This window comes from Atheta coriaria, unplaced genomic scaffold, assembly GCF_025399875.1.
Source record: "Atheta coriaria isolate IRGN ID8LTWV9N9 unplaced genomic scaffold, Caltech_Dcor_3.1 hic_scaffold_9_pilon, whole genome shotgun sequence".
Lineage (NCBI taxonomy): Eukaryota > Metazoa > Arthropoda > Insecta > Coleoptera > Staphylinidae > Dalotia > Dalotia coriaria.
The window spans coordinates 11,943,499-11,962,810 of NW_027045451.1; the positions used below are offsets into that span (position 1 = coordinate 11,943,499).

The 19,312-nt window shown below is 34.6% G+C and overlaps 4 protein-coding genes and 1 long non-coding RNA gene across 5 annotated transcripts; 2 read left to right on the plus strand and 3 right to left on the minus strand.

The window, feature by feature from the left end:
• Positions 1 to 875: 875 nt before the first annotated feature.
• On the plus strand, positions 876 to 2,799 carry Mtap (Methylthioadenosine phosphorylase). The gene is made up of 4 exons (XM_065311798.1): positions 876 to 1,380; positions 1,543 to 2,112; positions 2,190 to 2,399; positions 2,463 to 2,799. Exons 1-4 carry the CDS (start codon positions 1,360 to 1,362, stop codon positions 2,496 to 2,498), a joined length of 837 nt encoding a protein of 278 aa, XP_065167870.1. The 5' UTR covers positions 876 to 1,359; the 3' UTR covers positions 2,499 to 2,799.
• Positions 2,643 to 6,984, minus strand: spz6 (Spaetzle domain-containing protein 6). Its single transcript, XM_065311797.1, has 6 exons — positions 6,634 to 6,984; positions 4,125 to 4,504; positions 3,946 to 4,062; positions 3,489 to 3,878; positions 3,226 to 3,403; positions 2,643 to 3,167 (listed from the first exon to the last, which is right to left on the minus strand). The coding sequence occupies exons 1-6, from the start codon at positions 6,658 to 6,660 to the stop codon at positions 2,946 to 2,948; spliced, it is 1,314 nt and encodes a 437-aa protein (XP_065167869.1). The 5' UTR covers positions 6,661 to 6,984; the 3' UTR covers positions 2,643 to 2,945.
• Positions 6,985 to 10,018: 3,034 nt separating this feature from the next.
• Positions 10,019 to 10,678, minus strand: LOC135798688 (uncharacterized). Its single transcript, XR_010549769.1, has 2 exons — positions 10,368 to 10,678; positions 10,019 to 10,314 (listed from the first exon to the last, which is right to left on the minus strand). It is a non-coding gene; the product is annotated as an uncharacterized lncRNA (long non-coding RNA).
• Positions 10,679 to 12,710: 2,032 nt separating this feature from the next.
• On the plus strand, positions 12,711 to 18,017 carry LOC135797989 (uncharacterized). The gene is given in 17 exon segments (XM_065310631.1): positions 12,711 to 13,096; positions 13,151 to 13,357; positions 13,424 to 13,574; positions 13,577 to 13,812; positions 13,868 to 14,027; positions 14,098 to 14,346; positions 14,410 to 14,628; positions 14,689 to 14,859; positions 14,943 to 14,962; positions 15,211 to 15,477; positions 15,548 to 15,754; positions 15,810 to 16,036; positions 16,094 to 16,256; positions 16,321 to 16,480; positions 17,065 to 17,313; positions 17,457 to 17,675; positions 17,733 to 18,017. Coding segments are annotated over 17 exon segments (3,456 nt in total). The 5' UTR covers positions 12,711 to 12,719; the 3' UTR covers positions 17,907 to 18,017.
• On the minus strand, positions 17,947 to 19,306 carry Syx16 (syntaxin 16). The gene is made up of 2 exons (XM_065312210.1): positions 19,084 to 19,306; positions 17,947 to 18,963 (listed from the first exon to the last, which is right to left on the minus strand). The coding sequence occupies exons 1-2, from the start codon at positions 19,168 to 19,170 to the stop codon at positions 18,109 to 18,111; spliced, it is 942 nt and encodes a 313-aa protein (XP_065168282.1). The 5' UTR covers positions 19,171 to 19,306; the 3' UTR covers positions 17,947 to 18,108.
• Positions 19,307 to 19,312: the final 6 nt, after the last annotated feature.

Sequence of the window (19,312 nt, forward strand, 5' to 3'; positions counted from 1 at the left end):
TGTAAAGATTAAAAGGCAGTGATTGGTAATTGGTCCAAGTGTGTTGATATTGTAGTAATCTATTTTATTTCGAAAAGTGTAGAATCTATATCTAATATGTACAAATATAGAGTTGAAATGATTATTAGTAAATAATCAGTGTAATAAAAAAGTATTATGATAGAGAATTCAAAATTACGCTTTCATAAAGAATCCTTATTAATCGCATTATACCTGGAAAAAAGTGTTTGTGTGTTTGCTTTATTTGTTTGTTTATTACATATATTTTCAAGGGCATAGTAAGAAAAAAAGTCTTATGTTTCTTTAATAATTTTATAAGAAATTCTTAAATGGACAAGAATTTAAAGGCTTTTTCTGTCACTCGTTTTTAGTTTGCGCAATTGTAATCGCAATTGAAAACTTCTTACGCTAACAATTCCTAAACTCTAAGAGCCTGCAGAAAAACTGCAATTTAAACTTTTAAACATACCAGACATTTGCACTTGTAACTCCTTGTTATTTTGATTTTCCTCTAAGACATTAACAACTTTGAAAACAATACACTTCAATAAATTCAAAACCAAATTTTTAAAAACATAAAATAAAACATAATTATAAATTTTTAAAATGATAACTAAACTAAAAATATTCTACGTAGAAAAGATTCCTGCAAATAAACAAAACAATGCACTATGCACTCTATTAATATTCATATGCAAATAAGTGCATAGACATATAATCCGAGACCTAACAAATGAAATAAATTCAACACCATCAATACTAATACACGAGAATATATAACTGAGTTGAAAGTTCACATCTTTATTGAGCGATGTCTCATGTCTCATATATCGCACGTTTCGAACAACCGGCGACGCAATAATGCGATAAACGAACATTACTCGTATATACACACAATACACAAAACAAAACGTAATATCAACACAAGATATCTACACTGTTACAATACATGTGTTGTCTCTACGGCCGCGCAGAAAGTGAGAAACATTCAACAACGCTTACATCGAGCGAAGCACGGATGAAACACATTACAAATGAAACAAAATTACATTCGAACGAATCGTGCGTGAATCTGCCCCGGCTATAATTTGTATGTAGCGAACGCGTTGCCTAGAAATTACACAGATAGCGCGGCAAGTGTTCGAAGTATGCTGAATGCAAACAGTCGGGAACTCGCGGCGCTGATAGAAAAATAGAAATAGAGCAGGAAACAACTTCACGCTCTATGTTCATCAGTGTATAGTCAGAAACAAATAGAATATAACAGAAATCAATATATTGTGAATTATCAGTATCAAAAGAATAAAAAATACTTTTTCAAAAGTTCAACTTGGAATAAATCATAAGTGAAACATAATTATGTCCAACAAAGCAATCAAAGTAAGTTTACACATCAAAACACAACTTTTAGGTTACTTTAAAATAGATTAATAAGTAAATATACAGTAAGTGCTTATAACAGCTAAGTATACTTATGTGTATATTTGGTTGCCTACGTTAAAACATCACTTTACATTTAAATTCAATTTAAACCATTCCCAGATTGGAATTATCGGTGGTTCCGGCCTGGACAATCCAGACATACTACAAAACAAACGTGAAGTATCAGTAACCACCCCATTTGGTGCCCCATCTGATGTTTTAATCGAAGGGGAAATATCTTCAGTACCTTGCGTGCTTCTAGCACGTCACGGACGCAGGCATTCACTAATGCCAGGAGTAGTAAACTACCGCGCAAATATATGGGCTTTAAAAGAAGCTGGATGCACTCATATTATAGCATCAACCGCCACGGGTTCACTACGTGAAGAAATCCATCCTGGTGATTTAGTTTTACTGGATAATTTCATAGACCGAACTCAGGGAAGAAAACAAACATTTTATGACGGCGGTGAAAATTCTCCAATAGGTGTATGTCACTTACCAATGGAACCTGCATATTGTGAGAAGACAAGACAAGTACTTTTACAAGCGGGGAAAAGTATAGGGTTGAATATTCATGAAAAAGGGACAGTTGTCGCTATTGAAGGGCCAAGATTCTCCAGCAAGGCAGAAAGTAACATGTATAGGAGTTTTGGAGGAAGTGTTATAAACATGACAAGTGTTCCAGAGGTTTGACAACAAAAAAATATATAAAAATAGATATTTAAATGTCAAGTTTGGTTAGGTTATGTTATGTTATGTTTAAGGTGGTATTGGCAAAGGAAGCAGGCATTTGTTACGCGTCAGTTGCCTTGGCAACCGACTACGACTGTTGGCGAGATTCCGGCGAAAAAGTGAGCGTCGCTCATGTGTTACAAACGTTCAAAAACAACGTCTCTAAAATGACTCAGCTTATACTTGCGGTTGTACCCCTCATCGCCGCTGAAACTTGGGATGAAACTATCGACGAACTACAAGTAAACTACCTTTCTCTTTTTAAAATATCATAACCTTAAATCTTTCGTGTTTCTTTGTTACAGAACACTGTAAAATCAAGTGTCATGCTTCCACATTGATTCCACAACGCCATCTATCAAATTTATACTACAGAAAACTGTAAAGTTTATCGTAATGCTTTCACATTGAATCAACAGCGCCATCTATATAATATATACCACAGCAGACTATAAAATCAAGTATAATGCGTCCGCAGCGCTATCTATCGAATAGATATAAATTTATTCAATCAAAGCGACATTAATTACGCACATAGAATTAACACAGCTTCGAGTGATCGTAAACAAAACATTTAAAAAAACGCACACACACACATTAAATAAAACGTGCAAAAGAAGTACAGTACAGTACGGTACAAAACAGTCTTATCTTAAAAATTACTCCCTAAACACGTATTCCGCTTTTGTTGTTTTTTTTTTTTTGCTCGCTATCAGTTTACTGCTAAGTGCTTGCGTTGCGGATGATCGCCGCACGTAAAAAGTTATGATACAATGTGTTCGATGCGTTTATAAATCCTGCTGGCTTTTCCTGCGCACGTACTTGTTGAAGTAATCAGGTCGCCAGCACTTGCACGAGCCGGGGATGAGGAACCAGTCGTAGTAGAGCCGCACCTGGAAGCAACCCAATGCATCCACGCCGTCACAATGTGTGGGTTTTGACGTCGTTGTGGTGGAATCGATGGGCGGGGCTTGCAAACCAGCGCGTTTGTGTAAATACTGTTGATAATTCTATAAAAAGAAAAAATAGGTTAAAATTTAAATTTTGTGGTTTAGGTTATGATATAACCTGAAAATCTTGAACTGATGGTGGTTGTGACGCGGCTACTGGACTCCTAGGTGGATTACTCATCTCGGGGTTAGACAGGACCGTATCAGGGTAGTAAATTTCAGCGACTAATAGACTTGACCATCTTGGTGAAGATAAACAACCGCCGTCCAAGTAGTGACAACGTGATTGTAAACATCTAGAAAAAATTTGAGGTTATTTTCTTCTTTTTATTTTTTTCTGTTTAGTTTCTTTTTTTTTTTGTTTTGTTTTTTGTTTCTAACCTGGTAACTTCAACTGTTTGAGTAAAATATCCTTCATAAGGTATTTGCACCACATAACGCCATATGCCTTGATAGTTCTTGGCGAAAACAGGCGTGGCGTATTCTACTTTAGCCGGACATGGAGTGGGCGGTCCTTCGTAGCGTGGAACTGGTGACTGTGCATCATCTCGTCTTTCAATAGGTAAATGTACAGTGGATGACGGTCCAGATGAATGTGGTTCACCATTTATTGCTTTATACAACATGCAGAAGACTCCGCCTTGGTCGCAGAACTTTTTACCTTTACGATTTGCTTCGTCAGCGTCCACATCAGAGGTGGAGCTTTGCACAGGGGCGGAGCTACGAGGTGCTTGACGCCTCACACGATCCGTGTGTTGGTAAGGTGTGATACTTTATTTATAAAATATTGAAATGATATTATAATAACAAGGAATATTTATATTTTATATTTACATACGTGTTTTGTGAAACAAGATCATCTTGGAGCTGGGCAACTTTTGGGAGTGTTTCATCTGCTTTCAAAATAGGTAGCGTACGGCTCAGATATTTCAAGGTCATATTACGAATTAATTCACTGGAAAAATATTTTAAATTCATTTTTATAAACAAAATTATTTAAAAAGAAAAAAAACTTACAAAGGATATGGTGACCCTAAAACATTTTGCCCCATTGGGTTCCTTGGTATGGTCCCTTTGTTAAGATCACCACAAATATTACGTGGTGAAGCGGATGGACCGCCCATCGGACGCTCATCATCATCTCGCCGGTCTCCGCCTGTGGAACCGCAGTCCACTGACGCGAACGTATACGGAGGTGGGCGTACTCTGGGCGGTTCAGCATTTGGTGATTCAACAAACGCATAGTAACCTTCGGGCGGATCTTCTGTACTAGAGGCGGATGCAGCTGCTCCTGCCAACGCCCCTGGCGATGGTTGCGGTATAGGTTCTTTAAAATCTTTGCCTTCTTCTACTTCTGGTTTGATTTGACACGAGCACGTACTTAATAATATAAATAACTGAAAGTGAAATATGTATATAGTGATTAGAAATATATGCAACCCAATTTACACGTAACGATTTGCAATTTTACTTCAAAGAAATGAAAATTAAAAATAATGCACTTTAGCACCATCTCTGATGCAATTATTTAACTATAACTATGATTGAATCTCTATACCAATTTTCATCCTTTATTTAACACCTTTTCAATTATAATTTTTAATATTTTGATAGTGATTCTTCTATTCAAGGTTAAACCTAATATAAAAAATCTTAAATCATGAAAATCCGCCCACGCGTTTTTGAGTTATAAACGTTTTAACCAACACAACTTTGTTTTATGTATATAAATTAAAATTTTGATAGTCACTGACATAAACAGTGACCATAGTAGACATGCATGTGTAGTATTGAATGGAAGAAGGTACAGTTAAGTGTATTAACGGGACACATCGGATTCTTTGAATGTCGCTTTAGTTGCTTTAGTTTCTTCCGTCGTCGTCGACGAAGCTTTTAACACCAACTTCGAAGCCACCTAGGGATTCCGTATACTTCAACTCCATTCATATATAACTCGACATAACTCCAACATCTTTACATCATTTGCATAATATTCGTATATAGCATCCTAAACTTAGAACTTTGTATCTCGCACAGGTTAAACACGAACAACTTTTTATACAACATTTTAACATGCCTCGTGTGTATAAAATAAAATTCATATTTTAATTTTGTTGGTTTAATGAACCCAGAGACATATTAAAACTGATTAATATTTATTGTTGAGCTTTTTATACGTAATATTTCATGGCGAGTACATTCACCTTTCGGAAAGCTCCACAGAGGTAAACTTCACACACTCGGACAGTGTGTGAAGGTCGTCGACTGACCTTCATGATGAAATACGTGCTTATCTGCGCGGCAAGTGTAACGAGCTTAATCTCACCGGTTAAAACTAGGTCTCCATCGGCTCATAAATAAAACTTTAAGTTTACTTAAACATTTAATCTTTTTTTTTTTTTTTTTTTCTTTTCTTCGAAGATTACATAATTATTTATTATTTCATTTAATTTTTTGTCTGATTTGTTTGATTTTGTAATAATCCAGTACGAAAAAAAACTAACTGTGATTACAGTTAGATCACACATGTATAACACGTAAACAACTCGCACGCAAATCCAAAGAATTCGTAAGAATAGAAATAGAAATAGAAGACGTGGTCAGAAGTATAATTGTGCTAACAACACAAGCACACAAGTGTGAGTGTAAGTGTAAGTGCTCATGCGCGAAGCAAATGCAGACGTTGACGAAATTTGGCGATACTTTAAGGCGGTAATTAACAGCGTCGAAATATATTGCGTAGATTTTATAATTGCAGTCGTTATTTGATATTTCATCACCTGCAATATTGTAATATTTGATTTTATTATCAACTTGAACTAAATACATGTTCCACATAACCTTAAAATATAATTTAGGTTATGTTAGGTTATGTTTCAGAAAAAACTGTCAAAAATGTATTAAAATGATATCTACAGATGATAAAATAAACAATTTATGTTTAAATTGACATAAAGTGTTCATAAATGATAAAAATTTAACTTCCTGCTTTCCAAAACATTAATATTTTGATTATTTTGTGTTGATAAGCACAAAAACAATAATTAATATAAATAATTATAAATCAAGCGAGTAATAACATAAATTATATCAATGAAATTTTTTTAAACATTTAAACGATAGAATTCATACTAAAGTATACAAATGTCGCGCATGTGCACAAAATATTCAACTTTTATTTGTTTTGAAGGATGAGCAGTTATCCGCGTCATCGATTGTCTCCATATATGTTTGTACAGTTGTAATATAGTACCGTTTTATTATAAAATAAATTTACGGTACATTTTATTTGTCACTGTATCCGTTTTAATATTTAATGTCGATGACATAACACACATGGACTTTGTATCACATTGAAACACATAACTATGCAATTTACGCAAATGTATATAATTAAATTAATTGATGCGTCGCATTGTTGAAATTAGAAAAACCTAATTATATTTGTTGACATTTGCGTCATTCGCACATTTTCCGCATAAACAAATAAATACAAAATAATGCAAGTTATGTTAATAATACGTACCCAACATGAAAAATTAATCCACTTCATTTTAGCAAAATTTCCCGATATTTAAAATATGCACTTTGTATCACTGTAAACAAAACTTATTTCGTCAACCTGGCGGAGCTCGTATGTTATGTGTTTGAAAGTTTTAACCAAATCCCGAATAGTTTGAAGTTTTGGGTCTTTTGGGTGCGTTGAAGCGGGTTGGATCGTCGCGTCTAAACTGTCTGGACGCTGCTGTCGTTCACGTCTTCTTCTTCTTCTTGTTCTTTGGCGGTGGCCCCGAAGAAGTGGGAAACGAGACGCAAGGTGTGCGCCCGATGACGAACGCAAGCAACGCCTAACGGGACACGCATATCTTCAGCGCTTCGTTGCCTTCGAACACGTATTCACGCTAATCATCCCGGATCACATACAGGACGATCGAGATATTCACAAAAACACACAAAACACCACATTTTAAAACCTAACAAATTTATTTATTTGAGGTTATGTTGTTTGGTGCAACACAAGTTGCCTAGGTTAAATTTTATTCGGACACATTGTATATTAGGATTAGAACAGTGAGATAAACGACGTTTAGTCAGTCGGTGAAAAGCAAAACGATCGCAAAACAAAAATACGTAAAGACTAAGATACTAGATGAGAAAACAAAACAAAAACAACATGGCCGCCGAGGAAATAAGGACGAGCAAATTGTATCCGTGTTCGAACGCAATTCGTGCCAGCAGCCAACATCAAGAAGCGACCAACCGGTTGAATGGAAAATTTACGAGCATTTCCATTAACAAGCGCGCTCAAACGATTTTAATGACGCTGGCTGTGGGTCAATCTAGCCATTGTTTATTCAAACGATGGACGAATTAAAATTTAATTGTCGCGCTTAGGTTTTCACGGAATGAAATGCATGTCAATCAGCAGTTAGACGCGATGATAAACAAGAAATGGATGTTTTGTGCATGTCGCTTCGCTTGTTTTGTTGGTTGTGAATCGAGAATAAACAAATGAATGCTCGGAGGATTGTGTGTTGTGTCTTGTTTTTTCGGATGCACGAAAAAGGCGGCAGTGGACAGGAAATTAGTTTTTTTGCGGCTGCAAGCGGCGCGCACCGGTTTATTACGTGACTATTATTAGGAAATTAACCGAATTCGCGTGGCGTTTCTAGGTTAGGTGAAAGATTTACAGTTGGGCGGAATTTGTCACTAATTGCTGCTTAAAATTGGAGAAAAACTTAATGACATACATTGTATTTATTATACTTGCTTTTGTCCGCGACTTCATCCCGGTAGTGTTTAATAAAATGTAGGTAATTCGTTTTTACTCTCTTGTTCTAGACATAGTATGTGTCAATTCTATCAATTAGATTCGCAATTTTATTTTAAAGAAATTAATTATCTAAAGAAATTCTAATAATGCACTTCAGCGCGCCATCTAGGATACAACTATTTAACTATAACTATGATTGAATTTCAATGCCAACTTTTATCCTATAGAAAAGGGCTGTCTTTAGGCTTTTCCTGGCAATTATTCGAATTTTTCTCGCCGTAAAAACCATCCTTGCACATTAGCGAACATTAAAAAAAAGAATTGGCCAAATTGGTTGAGGCGTTGTTGAGTTATGCGCTTACCAACACATTTTGCGATTCATTTTTATATTGTAGATTTAATATTATTTATCAATTTACCTAGCATATTACTATGAAGGATGTAGAATATCATAAAATTAAAACATTTAATGAAATGATTTATTACAATTTAAAAAATAATCAAAATCATGACTAAAAATCTAAAAAACTTAACCTAATCTAACCTTACCCAATCTAAAATAAGTTACGTCAGTTACCACAACCGATTTTACCGACAATGACATTCCGAATTCGTTGATATTTTTGCTAAACAAAACATTAATACTACACCAAACAACTTATCAGTAAAATTAAATATTAATATTCAACATATACTTATCATTTTATATATTTTTGCTTTGTTTCGTTATTTACAAAATATAAAATACCATAAATTGTTAGTTATAAATGTCTATAATTAAAATTTTGGAGGTTTTTTTTAAACATTAAACTTGCTATTCGAACTGATAACGACATTTTTACATAAAAGCTAGTAATTTAATTCCTACTAAATGGTCTGCCAAGTTTATGAATGGACATATTTCAGGTTATAAACAATGTGTTATGATGTATTCAAGGTTGTCTAACTAACGATAGAAAGCTCTAAATGAAAGTACTACACTTTACATGCAAATATAATTTATAATTAATAACTCTACATACATTAACAAATTGAGAGGAAAGTTAGTTTATGTTTCAAATTAAACGATAACCTGAATATTATTAGTTTACAATTTTGATTATTGAACTGTTTAATTGTTATTATTGATATCAATCAATCCATGCCCAAATAATTATGTACTATTATTAACATGCAAGATATAATCCGCGTAATAATAATCCACCAACTAAAACACTCCCATCTGACAGGTGACACGTGATCCGCCATTGTGGATGTAATGCGCTAACGTTCGATTAAACATCAAAAGCTCTCTATCTGAATCTGATTGATGCGCCCCTCGTTAAACGTTAAACGGCCGCACATGAACGTTTCACGCTCAATCGACATCGATATCAACTCCCGACATCGGTAATTATAATAATAGTAAATCCCAAATCCCAAAGACTACGATATCATCTATATTATCTAATCCAAAATGGCCGACGTTCACTAAGTGCCATTTTGTGGTATGGCAACACTAAAGTGAAACAAAGAACTGTCCCAAATGTATGTTGGTGATAAATACCGCTTAGGGTACGGAACAACCCTTATCTCTAATTTGGAATAGGCGCAAAGGGGTACAAATTGCAAGTTTACCAAATTAACAGTTTTACGATGCCGTGTAACTGCGTGCGAAAATTAAAATGACTAGATTTATTATCATCCCCGAGTAGTAAATACAACCACAATGCAGAATTTGATATTTTTTCATTTTTAGTAGTTTTCGCACGTTTTAGTTGTACGTGATGCAATGTTGGTTGCCTAGCTTAAAGCGGTTGTCACCATCTACATCCGGTTGGAAATGTGCGATCTGCGATCCGATTACGTGTCGAAAAGACAAAGCTGTTAATTCTTCTCGCGCGCGCTTTTACCTAATCCAATCCTTAATATATCGTGCTTTATTCACGCGGCGCGTTAGCAACTGTTTTCGCACATATCGCTCACGGAACGAAGCTTAAAGCTTGAAAAGTCGGCATGCTACGTGTGCGCGTATAAATCCCAATTTATATCTCTACGCTTTAATTAACATTCTGCCGGTGCTGTAAAACAGTCCTGCATTTGCATTACACACTAAATGTTGCTTTCCTTTTCCTGTCTTACTACTTCAATATACACATTTTAGTTTAGTTTTAGTAATGTATATTTAATTAAAAACAGTAAGTATATGTCATGATAATTAAATTAATTAATTAATTAAGTAAATGGTCATTATTTGAATGCAATTATTTGTCTTTGGTAGGATTGAAAGTCAATTTATTCATGTTTTGAGGTTATGCGATTGAGGTTAGGTTAGAATCAACGAACCAGGTTAGGGTCCAGCACCATGAACATATGCGGAAATGGACGCTCGAAAACAAAATACTTTCCGACTTTACAGCAATGTTTCTTTAATTTTTTCCTCCATTTACTTATCTACGAGTATAAAAGTTTTAAAAAAAGTAAATTTTATTTAATTTTTTACTTACATTTGGTAAATTTATCATTTTACATGATTCTTTACACTTTTTGTCTTTTTTTAAAAACAAAATCATTGTTTTCTTCCTTTGCACTTGTAGCACTGCAACAGTTGAATAGCTCAACCGTTACTGTAACGTTTTGCACGTTTGTTGGGCACACAATAAGGTAGACAACGCAAACGACACTAAACGGGCTTAACCAGTCATGTAACGAGCGCAACAAGTAACGAGCAATTATCGAATCAACGTCGTTTATCAGTGAATATGCCGGCAATGCGCGAGTAATATGCGAGGATGAAAAGTCAATTGGACACGTTCGCTCGTATGCCTTCAGATACTGCATGTTTATGTAAAACTTGAGATGAAACTTGGAATTTCAATTTTTGTAGTAAACTATATCAATTGTTTTATTGACAATAAAAGTTTAATCGCTGTGAATGCCTCGGAGAACTTCAATCTTTGATAACACAACACATTATATCGAAGTTTCATGAATAATAACTTTCATTATACGTTTTTTTTTAATTGTTTATAAAATTATTTATATATTTTTACATATTTTAAGCTTATGTATGTTTATAACTAAAATATTTCAATGAATTTTTAAGAAAATTATTAAAAAATATTTGTCTATGACACATTTCGTAAGCCCCGCCTCCTTATGGCAATTAACATTGGAATATGTTAAAACTCAAATATTTAAATAATAACTTACAGTATTCGTAATAAAAACTAAAATTTATCAAAGAATTTATTTAGATTTACTTATTTTAAGGTTATGTATAGTTATAACCAACAAATTTCCCTATAATTGCAAGAAAATAATTCACATTACTTAAGCTCCGCCTCCTTATGAGAATTAACATAGAAACACCACAAAAATACAATTTTAACCCCCACGGCTAAATAAAAATAAAACCCAACATGTTTACATCAAATTGAATATCTTTTCGAGAGTATGACATGATACATGCGCAGTGCACAACTTCCGGCACTCATAACGATGATATAACATCCTCTAACAATAGGCAACAGGTAATAATAAGTAATGGCGTGCGCTCGATTCGCATTCGACGAGCGGCAATTCAATTAGACTTTCTTCTCAATGCACTATTCACGATTCCCAATACATTATACACACCGGCTACTTTAATTCCCTCGAGTTTTACCTCTCAATCCACCTGTCAAGTTACAGAGTTTCAATATTTGCAATTTTCTCGTATTCGTATTTACATCCGGTTTATTTATTGATTTTCTTCTTTTCTTGTCCTTTAACATTTAACGCATTTTTTATTAACAGTATCATGTTTATTACGATATCATATCAATGAAATAAACATCAGCGTCTACTTAAATTTTATTAGCTGTAATGACACTCAGTATATATCATAATTTGAGGTTATGTAGTGTGGTCGTAATAATAATATGTTATAATACCTGTAACGAATTCTTTTTATTTTATTCGGCGTTATTTTATTATTGCTTTCTCGTGGTTTGTGTTCTTGCCGATTTACGTCTCTTTTTTCTTCTTTTTCTTTTTGTTCATTTGCTGGATATTGGAGTACGCTTTGAATTTATCGCGCTTCTTTTGTTTTGGTTTCCGGTCTTATTTAATATATTTCTTTGCGGAATGCGCAGCTAAGTGAATTTTTTGTACGTGTTTCGCGTGCCAAACATGCGCAATCATCGTTTTAGTTGGATTAAATTACGTACGGTTTTATTTTACGTTTTCAATCAACACATAAGCGTCAACCGAATTTATTATGAGTGTGAAATATTTAAGCTCCGCCTCCTTACGGGAATTAACATAGGAATACTTTAAAACTCAATTATTATTTATTTATTTTGAGTTCCATGGTATTTATTTATCATTAATTATTAGTTTAAAACAGTTTCAAAAACTTACTTGAATAAATTACAGTCAATTCAATCGTGGGACCTAATTAGTCGGCACAATTATATGATGGGTAATAAATTATCTTCTGCGGCATCAGGGAGCTAATTATTAATAAAGTTAAATTAATTAGTGAACACCGCGTGAAACTAAAAAAATTAAAACTTTATTTCCGCGTTCAGTTAAAACTAACGAAAAAATATTAATTTCTTAAATGTTTTTTACTAAGCTCCGCCTCCTTATGGAAATTTACATACAATTAAACTAAAACTCGATTTAATCGCTTCACAAAGTCGATAACAAAATAATTCTTCTTTTATTATATTTTTATACGTAATCAATCATTGACCTCGCGTTTATCTTCATCCATGTACTCTTGTTATTGACCTCAACATCCACACTTATCTCAAAATGTTCTGCATAATATGCATACCAATCCTCAGTTGTTGCCAATTCACAGAATAAAAATGTATCGGTTCAACTGCACTCATCGTGTACTCAGTGCATCCTTGGGGAGGATTTCATCATATCCAGGACACCCCTCGACCTCAACACTAAGCGGCTTAAATCCAAACGTAAACAACGACCTTCTGCACGATAGAGAAGTAAACAACGATTTTGATCGGGATCTCGACTTGGATCTGGACATTGATGAGCATCCTCGGCAGTTTGCGTCGAATAACAATGATATTACTCGTCACGTGCGACCGAAGACCATTGCTTGGAAAGATGCGAAACCTTACGAGATGATTCCAGGACCCAAACCATTTCCTGGTATTGGAAACACATGGAGATTTCTTTGGGGGGAGTTTCAAGGCATGGATCCGTTAGGAATTCAAAAATCGTAAGATTGGTTGCCTACGTGGTGAATAGTTAATATCAGCCATTTTGTTTTTAGGTTATATGATTCTTATGGAACGATTTGTCGATTGACTAATATTGTAGGACGTCCAGACACTGTTTTCATGTTTGATCCAAATTTTATTCATGAAATGTATTGTCAGGAAAATCATTGGCCTATACGAGAGGTTCTTAAAGTAATGACTCACTATCGAAAGGTTTATAAGAAAGATGTCTTCTCTGAAGGAATTGGTCTACCAGTATCGTAAGATTACTTAACCTGAAAAACCTAACCGTAAATTTAAACTCTTCTATTTTTAATTCTCTCTAGTCAAGGAGAAGAATGGGGTAAACTGCGCACTCAAGTTAACCCCATTTTGATGCAACCCAGGATCACTTCCCAATTTATCCCGAAGATAGAATCTGCTGCTCGAGGTTTTATCAGACGAATTGATAACCTTGCCAGAGTAAACCCCTAATGCAAAATGACTTCCTAGATGAAATCCACAAATATACTTTGGAATCCGTGTCTTATGTGTCTATAAACCGAAGATTTGGTCTTATGGATGATGAATTGTCTCCTGAAATTCGCCAAATCATCACAAGTACTGTCAAAGTGTTTGATTTAATCTACGAGTTGGATATGCAGACATCGCTGTGGAAAATCATTCCAACACCAAAATGGCGCGAGTTTATACATCACATGGACTTTCTAACCTAGTATTATCTCTAAAATAACATAACCTAATATTTTTAATGTTTTTAAATGTTTTAGTATGTATATGAAGTTAATTGACGAAGAAATCAACAATTTAATGCAGAAAACTTCGTTCAAATCAGAGGAAGATCGAAGTATATTGCAAAAGTTCTTAGAAGTTGATAAAAATGTGGCCATTACGGTTGTGTTTGATGTCATGGGCGCTGGTGTTGATACCGTGAGTTATTGCATAATCAAAAAGTTACATTAATGTGAGGAACTTGTAACGTTTTTCTTTTCTTCTTTAGACGTCGAAAACTTTGGCTGCACTGTTATATTTAGTCGCGAAACACAAGCGTGTTCAAGAAAAATTACGTAAAGAGCTTTTTGAGATCATTCCCGACATCAATACGCCGCTCACTCCGCAATTACTCAACGAATGCAAGTATCTGAGGGCTGTGATCAAGGAAAGCATCCGGATTCATTGTGTTTCTCTCGGGAACATCCGCACAGCTGATAGGGATCTTATCATTGGTGGATATCAAATTCCAAAAGGAGTAATTTTATTATTTACTGTTAATAAATTAATAAAAACTTGATATAACCTAAAATATTTTTAGGTTGAGTTGGTAGGCGGCCATTTTGTAATGTGTAACTCAGATGAATGGATCCCACGTGCTGCAGAGTTCCTCCCAGAACGATTCTTGCGTGAAGATGCAAATTCGGAATTATCAATGAGGAACTTCGATAAATATTTATATTTGCCTTTCGGAGTTGGTCCACGGTCTTGTATTGGGAAGCGCTTGGCTAATTTAGAGTTAGAAGTTAGCGTTGCAATGGTAGGCAACTTTATATGCTTTTTATTTTTGTTTTTTAGGGTAATTTGTGTTCTATTTTAGATTTTAAGAAAGTTTAGACTGGATTGGCAGCAACCAGACATGCGCTTCCGGTCGACAATCATGTATGGCCTTATCGATCCCTTAAAATTGCATGTGTATCCGCTTGAGGAAGGGGATGAAAAGAAAGTTTGGTATGATGGTGATCTGGATCGGTTGGATTACACCCCGGAGGCATCTATCTAATTATCATATGAATAATAATTCATAAGTCGTCATATGAGCATAAATTTACATAACCATGAAATTATTGATAGTTGGTATCACTGAAAATACAGTTTTAGTTACTTTTCTAGTGTTTTTCTTATCATTTAACCTAAATCACAACTAATTTAATTGTTTTCTTTTTTAATAACTTCAATTAAGGACATATGCACTTTCATTGACCCAATTTCTACTGACCGATGACATTTCTTCATTTATAATCAATTTTTATCAACTTTAATTATTATTAATAGTTCTTTGTAACTATAAAACAAACAAACACAAAACAACCCTTTCATTTATAAAAATGTTACGCACAAGAACAAAACTCTCATCTTTATATCAAAAACAAAATAAAAGTTTCCCAAACAAACGCACAAAATCAACTGCAGCAGCAGTATCGATAGAAAATGGCGTGGATTTTGACTCTCGAACAAACAATGAAGAAAAACGTCGCAGTATCTCCTGGGAGCAAGCCAAACCATTGGAAACAATGCCAGGACCTAAACCTTTACCGATTTTAGGTAATACATGGAGATTTACGCATGGAGAGTTGAAAGGACTGGATCCAGTTGGATTGTATAACAGGTAACCTCAAAACATAACCTAAATAATTAAATTAATCTTAATCTTAATCTAATTAAACTTATTTTTGTAGTTTACATAAAACTTATGGTCCAATATGTCGTCTAACAAATGTAATTGGTATGCCAGACGCTGTTATCATGTTTGATCCGAACGACGTGCGTGATATGTATCGCAATGAAGGAGCATGGCCGGAAAGAAACATTTTGAAGGTTGTCACGCATTATAGAAAAGTTTTGCGTCCCGAGATATTTCAAGATGTTTATGGACTTCCAGTTTCGTGAGTAGATTAATTTATTTATTGATAAAATCAATTGATTATTATTGATTTATAGACAAGGTGAAGAATGGTTTAAATTAAGATCCGCAGTAAATCCTATTTTGTTACAACCAAGAATCAATGAAGAATTTATTCCAAAAATCGAAACAGCAGCTCGTGAATTTGTGAAACGCATTGGAAAACTCGCCGCCATTAACGCCCAAATGCCGGAAAATTTCATTGATGAAGTTAATAAATATACCCTGGAATCTGTGTCTTATGTAGCGATTAATAGAAGATTTGGTAAGTTATAAAACAATATTCTAACCTATATTAATTCAATAACCTTTTTTATTAAAGGTTTATTAAACGATGAGATGTCCGAAGAAACAAAACGGATTATGACGAGCACAGTGCGTGTATTCGAGTTGATTTATGAGTTAGACATGTTGCCGTCTGTGTGGAAGATAATACCAACTCCAAAATGGCGTGAGTACATCCGCCACATGGACTTCTTAACCGGGTAAATCCCAAACATGTGAATTTGGTTGCATATAACGAGTGAGTTGATTTTGTGTTTGTTTTAGAGTTTATATGAAAGTAATCGATCAAGAGGTGCAGCGATTAATGGATACGACTCACTTCGAGTCCGAGGAAGACAAATGCATCCTTCAGAAGTTCCTTTCCGTCGACAAGCGCGTCGCTATCACGGTCGTGTTTGACACTTTGGCCGCCGGCGTCGACACGGTAACTCACTTAAACAAAAACTTTTTGTAACTTTTGCGCTGCGTTTTGCTTTCGGAAACTGACTGCCTAGACTTGTTTGAACGCGTCAACCATATTGATCAAGAGCGGGAGTATTTTATTCATGATATTAACTTTATAAACTTATTACAGGAAATTTAAATAATCTGCTATGGTTAGAACTTTTGAACATTTGCCTTTGTGTCGTTATAATAACTCAGGAATTAAAAATCTCGGAATATTAAATGTGGTATCATTAGAAAGGAAATTTATGGGCGGTTTATTTTGTTATGTGGGCGGAAGTGAAAGTCTGAAATTGCAGTCAATCATATGATTAGTTATAATTCTGAAACAAAAGAAACTCAAGAAACATTTTCAATTAACGCAGTCTGTAAAGTTTACAAAGTGAAAATAATAAGAACTGTGCTAGATATTAAATTATTTACATATAAAAACTGTTAAAAGTTTTTGTTTCGTTACTTAAATGCTTTTAAAACTTCACAAACTCATCTCAATTTATGATGTATTAGCAAATAAGTCTAAAAAATATGTAAATAATTTAATAATGTCATTTTCTCTTCAATTAGACGTCCAAAACAATCGGAGCAATGATCTACCTGCTAGCCAAACACAAACGCGTGCAAAAGAAACTGCGCAAAGAACTGATGGAAGTGTTTCCCGACGAAAACACCCCCATCACGCCAACGCTGCTCAACAAATGCAAATATTTAAAGGCTGTCATCAAGGAGACGTCGCGAGTACACGGAGTAGCCATCGCACAGTTGAGAACTGCATCAAAAGATCACGTCCTAGGTGGATACCGCATTCCCAAAGGAGTAAGTCCCCGATATCATTAAAATGATAAAAAAAGACGTGGGAACATAAAAAGTTTCCAGATTAACACAAAATAACCATTGTTGCCAACTTAAAACTAACCTTAAATATTTATAACCTAGTTTTAAAATATAAATCTTTTTAGGTTGATTTAATTGGAGCACAATGCGTGATGGTTAAATCAGAGCAATATATCAAACGTGCAAAAGAATTCATACCTGAACGCTTCATGCGCGAAAATGCCGAGGATGATTTCTCAATGGCGAATGTTAACAAACACATTTATTTGCCGTTTGGTTTCGGACCAAGATCATGTGTAGGGAAAAGGGTTGCCAACTTAGAGTTAGAAATAAGTTTGGCTTTGGTAAGATATTATAGGCAACCAAATATACACCAAATTATAAATTCATGTTATTTTCAGATATTACGGAAATTCCGACTGGATTGGAATGAACCACCTATGAAATTTAAAGCTACAATCATGTACGGTCTCGCTGACCCTCTCAAAGTACATGTATATCCTGTAGATCAAGGAATCGATGTTGACGATAATGAAGACTTAGATAGGTTAGACTATGCACCAGAGTTGGAATAGAAGAACATTCAGGTTAACTAATATAAATTAAGTAAACATATTTAGGATATTTCATAATAAAAATTAATGTTCTTCATACAACAAATATATACATGTATCTTTAAAGCATAATTATGATCAACTCGATTCGATATTCTGATTTACTAACATCTAAGCAAAAAAGAATGTAAAAGTATGACTAGTATGACCCACCTCTTCACAATTAAGACTTAACAATAATCAAAAGAAATGTAAGCAAAATAACGCTAGCACCCAATGTTAGAATCGCGCACATTTTTCGGTTTTTCCGCTGATACGCATCCGCTTTCTGCAATTGTTTAAAACCCTCGAATACTTGAATCTGACCCTGTTCAACATTATAATCAATCCGATCAAGGATAGTACCTTGATCCGCCACCATCTGACTTAATTCTTTAAAAATCCCATTTAAATCCAGGATTGATTTAACAATACTATTCACTTCTTGTTCTCTCTGCTGTGCCATTCGGGTGTTTTCCTCCTCAAGATACAGCAATTGTTGTTGACTGACACTCGGCGCTTTGGCACGCACAAAATACGCATCAATCTCATCCTCGTCCAGAAGGTTATAATCATCGTCAAGGGCGGGATTGTAAATTTTCGAGCGTTCTTCTCTGGATTGAATCTGTTTAAGATAGGAATTCTGTGTGCCTCTGAATTGCACTGATAAATCTTGTAATGCTGTTGCTAGTGATCGGGTTACATTCACAGCCAGGCGGCGTTCTTTTATTGTTCCTTCCAAAGTATGACTTTTAATATGCTGGATAAGTCTGTGCACCTGATTGAACATGGTTGTGATGTCAGCTGTGCAGTTTTCAATGAGTGTCTCATCTTCAGAGCTCTCATCAAATGTAGGTCGGTGTAAATGTCGGGAATGTAATGCTCTCAGCTCATTTATCTTGGTTTTGAGTTTTGTCAATGTATATTGGGCTTCTTCTAGTTGATCTGTCCACATTGGAGGAATTGTGGAATCATTGTTGTCAGATATGCCTTGTTCAGCATCATTGAGTGCAATTAATTGCATGCGTTCTGTACCATCCTAATAAAATTCACAGGGTAATTAGATTATTAATCGTTTGACTAATTGTAATTAATATATTAGGATACATTTGCATAATTTGAAAGATGTATGACTTTTATTGTAATAAAATTTCCTTACTTGGTTATGATCAGCATATGTGTTCCGATTCCGTATGGCATTATTACGCATCAACATAAACACTTCTGTTAAACTACGGGTCGCCATTCCAGTATATTTTCCACAACGTTTTCACTTTAAAAATTGATAATTTCATTCGGTCATCAATAAATAAACATTTGTTAACTTTTTCGGGGATTGTAGATAGGCAACTTCATATGCACCGAATCAACAGTAATGTTGCCAACCA

What these genes read in the sequence shown, in the direction of transcription:
- Mtap (XM_065311798.1), top strand. Translation starts at nt 1,360, where the DNA reads ATGTCCAACAAAGCAATCAAA. An exon ending in TGTCCAACAAAGCAATCAAA is followed by an intron (nt 1,381 to 1,542) that starts GTAAGTTTACAC and finishes AACCATTCCCAG; the next exon opens with ATTGGAATTATCGGTGGTTC. An exon ending in AAACTATCGACGAACTACAA is followed by an intron (nt 2,400 to 2,462) that starts GTAAACTACCTT and finishes TCTTTGTTACAG; the next exon opens with AACACTGTAAAATCAAGTGT.
- spz6 (XM_065311797.1), bottom strand. Translation starts at nt 6,660, where the DNA reads ATGAAGTGGATTAATTTTTCATGTTGG. An exon ending in TTAGGGTCACCATATCCTTT is followed by an intron (nt 4,063 to 4,124) that starts GTAAGTTTTTTT and finishes ATATTTTTCCAG; the next exon opens with TGAATTAATTCGTAATATGA. An exon ending in CATCAGTTCAAGATTTTCAG is followed by an intron (nt 3,168 to 3,225) that starts GTTATATCATAA and finishes TTCTTTTTATAG; the next exon opens with AATTATCAACAGTATTTACA.
- Syx16 (XM_065312210.1), bottom strand. Translation starts at nt 19,170, where the DNA reads ATGGCGACCCGTAGTTTAACAGAAGTGTTTATGTTGATGCGTAATAAT. An exon ending in CATATGCTGATCATAACCAA is followed by an intron (nt 18,964 to 19,083) that starts GTAAGGAAATTT and finishes GAATTTTATTAG; the next exon opens with GATGGTACAGAACGCATGCA.